Source organism: Ischnura elegans, chromosome 6 (assembly GCF_921293095.1).
Source record: "Ischnura elegans chromosome 6, ioIscEleg1.1, whole genome shotgun sequence".
Lineage (NCBI taxonomy): Eukaryota > Metazoa > Arthropoda > Insecta > Odonata > Coenagrionidae > Ischnura > Ischnura elegans.
Genome location: NC_060251.1, coordinates 11,095,319 through 11,103,289, shown reverse-complemented (window position 1 = coordinate 11,103,289; position 7,971 = coordinate 11,095,319). Strand labels below are relative to the sequence as shown.

The following is a 7,971-nucleotide window of genomic DNA, read 5'->3' as shown; positions in this document are numbered from 1 at the left end:
TTTTCATATCCTTGGGAAATGAAAGGTGCTACTGTCTTTTTAATCATTAAATAACTATATTTAAACATGTATGCATGGATAAGTGAACATATATTTACAGTTATACATTAGGAAAAGGATTACACAAAGGTAAAGTAACTAGTTAAAGAGGCCTTTTTAGAAAATAAATTAGTTATTGGTTTTGCTTAAAATTTTTTTCAAACTCTTTCGAAATAATGTTTTCAATTACATGAGCACTTTTTAATGTCATTTTCACTATAAATAAATTACTAGCTGTTTTCGTTAATGCCTTTTGACCTAAGAAATTATTCAATTTACTGATAGTGTTCAGGAAAGTACAATAGTTTTATATTTCTCAACATAATTTCTTCATCCTCGTATTTCACTGCCTGAGTGTTTCAATTGTGCAGCCTAGATAGACAGTTTCTTATGTTTTTCCTTGGTTGTTTAAAATAGATATCAGGGTGAATGATGGCTTTCCAAAGGTCACTGCTACATCTTCCTTCTGCCAGCCCTCGTTGATGGCTAGAGAAATAGCTAATTATGTGGTAATGTCAAGTAGTCGCCTTCTTTTATTTCTCGAATCCATCATCAGCCTATGATTAATTAAGTAATTTTCATATTTTATGGCAAATAATTGAAAATACTCCTTATTATATCTTTAAGAATTGATTTATCATTCTTATAAAATGCAACTTGTTAAAGAATATAAAAAAATAAGTAAACACGTGACTACTGCAAAAAATAGACAAAAAATTGAGCGTAATTTTGAAAATTTTGTTGAATTCCCTCTCTCCAAAATACAATGCACGTAGCGTTCCGAAGAAAAACTCTGTCGAGGGCACACAGAAACGCTAGGCCTGCGAAAGGACGTAATTTCCCGGTGAGAATGCTGGGCGAACTACTTCAGAATGCGGCGGCGACGGTAAAAAATTTCATTGCCCTACCGCGTTTCAGCTTATTAGCTGTCTCCTTCACCTAACACTGTCGCGCATGGATTGATGTTCGTTCAGTATTGCTAGAAATTGACGTCCCGGACTCCCGATGGAAGAGTCAGATTTCGCGGTATAAATACGCAGGCAAGACATATGACTGTCGCTAAGCGCAATAAATTTTAAACTACGATCGTTCACGAAAGCATCGAAAAAATTACCAAGGCGGTAGTAAGAAAGTGCTACACTGGGAAATGTGGGAATGAAATAATTGCAAAATTGTATTTGATTTATTTCAAGTCGCAGTATATTCATGAAATATTTTCATTTTAGAAGCAGAAGTAGCAATGCGGTCGAGTAATTCTGTCTCCATGGATGGGAGTGAAGTTGGTTGAAATATTTTCGCCAGCAAGTGATTATAAGCTGCGCTGGTCGCCTCTTTTATTAACTGAACATTGTATGTAGGCACTTACAAGAAAATAAAGCCATAAGTAAATGAAAGCGATTGCTATCGCAAGATTTTGACCATGATTTGAGAGAAAACAATGTCTTCTGTCATCATCATCATTAACTACCACTTAATATGATTAGGAGAGTTGGATGCCTTTTTCTTGTTTACTGTTAGGTATGCTCTCATATGGAACAAAATGGCCCAAACTAATGGTTAACGTGAAAATTATTAAAGGTGTACAGTTAGTCCTCGTTCTACGTCACCCCGTTTAACGTCATTTCGCGATAACGTCACGAAAATTTTGAGACCGTCATTCATTTATCGCACCTTTGCTTCGCGATAACGTCAGGTCTGGTCAGGTCTTTTAAATTTCGCGCGAGAAAAAATGCGAAGCGGCGGGTGTAGCAGGTTGTTCATTTTGTGGGCGGTAATACAGTCAGTCTAAATGAAGTGTAAAACGGTGTGTTTATGGTCAATTTCGATTACGTTAATAGCAAATTTTCTGCAAAATGAATTCTTAGGTAGGTGCGCAAATGTTAAGTGCGTAAATGTCAAGTAAAGTTTTAGCAAATTTTACTTAACATAACGGTTTTCTGGAACCTGAAAAGTGATTTCTAGGAATTTTTCCGTGTAGAACTCGGAGTATTTTTCGTCACTTTTTCGCCGTGTTCTCAATCTCGGTTCCTGTAGCTGCAACGATGTTTCAGCGATGATGATGCCCAGGTGACCACCATAGCGAAGCCGAAAAAACAAACGCGGGAAGATACAAAAATGGAGAAGGATGTACGTCGCTGCTGGTATTGCCGTCAATGAAGACAGGGACTCGTGTTTATGCCATAGTTTGGTATTCCCATCGTAAGAAATGGCTCAAATATGATACGCTAAAATTTTTTCGCGTAGGAATTGTGAGGTCTAGGAGCCGATGTTCACTTTTTACATTGTTTCTTATGGGATATTGTGCTTCGATTAACGTCATTTCGTTTATCGTCACATTTTTCAGGAACGGTAAGTGACGTTAAACGAGGACTCACTGTTAAAGAAAAAAATAAGCGTGAAACATGTATCGCTGATAATGTCATTCCATGTTCGTTATCGCGGCTGCATTGATGGTCTCTAGTTGTCTCGGTACGAAATGCGGAGGTAGTTAGACCGTCTCGGGGGTGTCTCGTTGCTATGATATATAGAGGTTTTACGATATAAAGAGGTTCACTATAGAGAGGTTTGCCTATAAATTTACATGTAAAACTGACGGGACCAGAGGGTTGGTATGATGTATAGAGGTTTTCGATGTAGAGAGGTTCACTACATAGAGGTTTTACTGTACAAAGATTAAAACGATATACAATATTTTTACATAAAAAAGGTACAATCGGGTTTTTTATACAATAATATAATTAAAAGAAATATATATCTATATATATATGTATAAACAGAATGGAATACACAAAAATTTTGACATACCTCTTAACTTTGAACATAGTTATTGATGTTTTGTTGCTAAGGTATTGCCACACCTAGGTTACCATTAATTTTGATGTATTAAATAAAAATAAATTTTACTGAGGTTATCGATGTCAGTTTTTTTTATTACAACAATTTTTTGTTTTTGAAATGTAAACCATTTCCTTGAAAAGTCTTTTTTTCAATATAACCACATGATCTAAAATTTCGGCGTTCTCAAAATCAAAACTATGGCCATTGTTTATGCTATGGCTAGCAAGAGCACACAGAGTTATACCACCTTTTACTGATGATTTGTGTTGTGATATTCTATTTTTTAAATAATGTGATGTTTGTCCCATATAACAAGTGTTACAATCGAGCCATGAAATTTTATATATTAAACTACTTTTTAAATTTTTAGGGGTTTCAGATTTTATTTTTGTGTATAGGAGCTTGTTCAGAGTGTTATGATTTTTGTGTGCAATTTTATAATTTATTTTTTTGAATACCTTCATAATTTGTTCAGATAATTTACCAATATAGATGATTCCACGGTATGAGGATGTTGTATTTGATGAATCATTATTGTTTAGTGAATTTTGAGTATGTGAAAATATAGCATTGCTTTTGTGAAGTATAGAATGTATTCGATCGAGTCTGGACCCTGGGCCTTATTCACAAACTCTCCTTTCTCCCGATACCAACCTACCTTCTTAAAATCATCCAATCCTTTACCTTCGGCCATTCCTTCTTTGTCCAAGTAAATACCGCAGCATCAATATTCCTTCCTATCACCTCCGGCGTCACACAAGGCGCAATCCTTTCTCCGACTCTATTTAACCTTTACGTAAACGATACCCCTACCTCCCCCTATACCAGCCTATTTTTGTATGCAGACGATACCACAATCCTTGCCCAGGGTTCAGACCCGGAGAAGACTGCAGATTTAATCCAAGACCACCTGGACGAGTACGAAAACTGGGCCACCGATTGGAAACTTTCCGTCAATGCCACCAAGTGCGAACATGTATGTTTTTCCAGACACCCAAAAGCCGGCGATGGCCCGCAACTCTTCTACGGAAATAAAAGAATCCCAAAACGCCTGTCTGCCCGATACTTGGGAGCTGAAATGGACAAACGACTAACTTGGGCGATCCACATCCAAAATAGTATCAAGAAAGCCATCGGAGTAAATGCATCCCTGTTTCCGCTAATGCGCTCCAAATCGCCGCTGCCCACGAAGACAAAATTACTCCTGTATAATGCTACGATAAAACCATTATTAAGCTACGCATCACCGGTTTGGCTGCATGCAGCGGCAACTCACTTGAAGAAAATACAAACCACAGAAAATAAAATCATCAGAAAAATCATTGGCGAGTCTTGGTTTATCCGGAGCCAAAACATCAGAAAGGATCTCAAAATCACTCCTATTCTAGCGAAACTAAAATCTGCTCTAGAAAAATTTGCCCTCACATTTGATAAAACAAATAATGCACTGTTAAAAAATCTTTGGGACTACGAACCTCCGCTGAAACCAAAACACCGCCTCCCCAAATGTGCCCTCAACCCTTCCCATATCCCTATCCCCTAATTCCCTGTCCAGTATTATTATGCCATGACTCTATTAATCTGTAAAACGTGATCAACTAATCTGCCTGCAACATTACTAAATGAAACGCCCAGGAGACAGCTGCAAAGCTGGGAACTGCGGAAAACAACAACGAGAAATATACTTGGACTTGGACGATAGAATGTATAAGTTTTTTTGGAAAATGATTTTTCTTCAGAATATCCTCAATTATTTTAAGGTTTTTTCCGTGAAATATGTTATCGCTCAAATTCAGAGCTCTAAATTTTAGTACAAGTGCTACATTTATTTTATGTTTAAGAGGGTGATGTGATTGGAAAATTAGAAATCTGTCTGATTTGTGTGGTTTCTTCCACCAATCTATATGAATCGAACCATCGTGATTTCTAATAGTTAGCATATCAAGAAATGGTAGAGTATTATTTTTTTCATATTCTATTGTAAATTGCAATTTAGGGTGGAAACTATTAAAATAATTAAAAATGGTGTCTTCTTTGATGTCATTGGGAAGTAAATATAAGTCATCCACCAACTTGTAAATGAAAGGAATTTTGAAAGGCAATCTAGTGATTATATTGTCTAAGACAGTGGTTCCCAACCGGTGTGCCGCGGCACTAAGGGGTGCCGTGAGATCTTTTGAGGGTGCCGCCAAAATTTTGGGGAAAAAATTGCACTAACGTCATTCTCTCTTGGCGGGAGAGGGGGAGGGAGGGAGGGGACTACCGAGATAGCGGAGAGTCCTTCTCCACCCCACCTCACCCCACCCGTTCCTCAGAGAGGGTTGTGGATTGACGCGTATAACACACGTACAGGACAGGGCGCACAGCGAGTCGCCAGTCGCCACTCGCCAGCATGCCTCTGTACTGATTGGTGACTCAAAGGAGGCAGAAGGTATTGTATTAAGCAGCACGTGCACGAGTGCACGTAAATTTGTGATCAAGTGCAATTCTTGTGATAAGCTAAAAATGTGTTTGTCGCTCTCTACTTAACTATCAGAAACTAATTTAAGCCTCTGTAATTTCTTCCTTTTTTTCAGAATACATCTTATCTGACAGCATCGAAAAAGAAGGATGGATAAGTTCGTAGTGAGGAAGCGAAAAGTACAGGCGGATGAATCTCCAGACCAAATGGTGGCTTCCAGTATTGGTACTGCTTCGAAGTCAAACACTGAAGGTGTTCCTGCTCCATCTGAATCAAATTGCGAAAAGGGGAAACACGCATCTCTCTCGAAGAAAAGGACATATATTGATGCCTATTTAGCATATGGTTTTACTTCAAACAATGATGAAGATAATCCGCGTCCTGTGTGTTTAGTTTGTGGAGCTACACTCAGCAATGAGGCCATGGTACCTAGTAAGCTCAAGCGGCACCTCAATAGCAAACACCCTTTTGTGTCACAGAAGGACATGGCATATTTTTCTCGTATGTTAGAAGGGAAAAGTAAGGCGGCTACTAAAATTGTCAAGAAGGTAGCAGTAGCTGACACTGCCATTGAAGCTTCCTTCAGAGTAGCAGAGCTGATAGCAAAGAAAATGAAGCCTCTTACAACTAGTGAAGAAATCATTGGCCCTGCATGCAACATAATTGTAGAAACAATGCTTGGCAAAGAAGCTCAGGAACAGATTTCGAAAGTACCTCTTTCCAACAACACAATCAGCCGTAGGATATCTGAAATGTCAACAGATATTAATGAAGAAGTTGTGAAGCAGATAAAATCGAAAAGAAAATTCGCATTGCAGGTAGATGAGAGTACTGACATAGCTGGAAAATGCCAACTGCTTGGGTTTTGCAAATTCATTGACAAGGATATTGTGGAACAGTTTATGTTTTGCAAAGAGTTACAGACTACAACTACTGGAGTGGATATTTTTGCATCTGTAAATTCGTACCTCACTGAACATGGCCTTTCATGGAATTACTGTTGTGGCATATGTACTGATGGTGCACCGTTGATGATAGGGAAGTACAAAGGCTTCATCACCAGGGCATTAAAAGAAAATCCATCTATAACTACAACTCACTGCTTCCTAGACAGAGAGGCTTTAGTAGCCAAGACGTGTGGAGAAGAGTTAACTGAGGTTTTAAACCAGGCTGTCAAGATGGTTAATTTAATCAAATCCAGGCCACTGCAAAATAGAGTTTTTCAAAAGATGTGTCAAGAAATGGGTGAAAATCATATTTCACTGATTTTGCATACTGACATAAGGTGGTTATCAAGAGGTCGTGTACTGAACCACGTTCTTGAACTCAAAGAAGAATTAAAAGCGTTTTTCCGAGAGGAGAGACATGATATATTCATAAAGCTGCTTGAAAATCATACTTGGTGTTTGAAGCTGTCATATTTGGCAGACATTTTCATGAAGCTGAATAAACGAAATCTCTCAATGCAAGGAAGACTTGAGGGAATTGTAACATCAGTTAACAAGATGAAAGGTTTCCAGAGAAAGCTGAAATCATGGAAGTCAGCTGTTCAGAGAGACGATGTGTCAAACTTCCCTTCTCTTCAACAAGCAGGATATAACGGCTTTGGAACTGTAAAAAATCTGATTTTTAATCACTTGGAACAGCTGAGAGAAGCAGTTGATAAGTATTTTCCATCGCTGTCTACAGAAAAACTAGAAAGGATTTTATCACCCTTCGAACTGGCTGATATGGTTGAAGAGCTGGACTTCACGGCAATAGAACGTGACGAATTTCTTGATATGTCTGCTGATTCAACACTGAAAGTCAAGTTTGAGAAGAGTGACGTGACACTGGCAGCTTTTTTGCATGCAACATTGGGGGAATACCCTAATTTGGGTCAGAAAGCTATTTCTCTACTTTTGCCCTTCTCCACATCGTATCTGTGCGAGCAGGCATTTTCTGCCATGGCTACAATAAAATCGAAACAAAGAAATAGGCTTCTTTCACTTGAGGACGATATGCGGGTGGCATTGTCAACAATAAGACCTGATATCAAGAGTTTGTGTTCCAAGCATCAATCACAAGTTTCACACTGAGTATACATGCATGGTGCACTGTGGTCTATTTGTGTGTTTGTCTTGTATCATAGTGTAACACTTTAACTACTTGAATACATTGTGCAACTACAGTAAAACTTGTCACAATTACATATTGGTATCGTAATACTATTTTTTTTATTAAGGCAGAATCAGTGTAAACAGTATTCTCATATCATCTAGGACTAGGTATAAGGTGTTGTTGCATGCAAACTCTCGAAATGAAACAAATAAATAAATAATAATAAAAAAGCTACGGAGATTTTAAATATCTATTTCCTTATAAGGGTGCCGGGAACTTTTGAAAGGCTTTCCAAGGGTGCCTCAAACAAGAAAAGGTTGGGAACCACTGGTCTAAGAGATGGTTCATCGTCATATCAGCTAAAATGGTCGCTATAGGTACTGGGGAACCCATGGGAACTCCATTTTTTATTTGATATTGACGGTCCTTATATTGTAAATAGCCTTGATTGGCAGTAATATCATACAATTCAAAGAATTCTTCCTTGTTTAATACTGTATGATCAGATATTAAAGGCCAATTTTCTATAATAA

The 7,971-nt window shown here is 38.0% G+C and overlaps 1 protein-coding gene across 1 annotated transcript; it reads left to right on the top strand.

Moving 5' to 3' along the window:
* Positions 1–5,487: 5,487 nt before the first annotated feature.
* LOC124160444 (zinc finger BED domain-containing protein 5-like) lies at positions 5,488–7,416 on the top strand. The gene has a single exon (XM_046536298.1). It carries the CDS (start codon positions 5,488–5,490, stop codon positions 7,414–7,416), a length of 1,929 nt encoding a protein of 642 aa, XP_046392254.1.
* Positions 7,417–7,971: the final 555 nt, after the last annotated feature.

Excerpts from the sequence above, each read along its gene's own strand:
- LOC124160444 (XM_046536298.1), top strand. The coding sequence starts at position 5,488 with ATGGATAAGTTCGTAGTGAGGAAGCGAAAAGTACAGGCGGATGAATCT.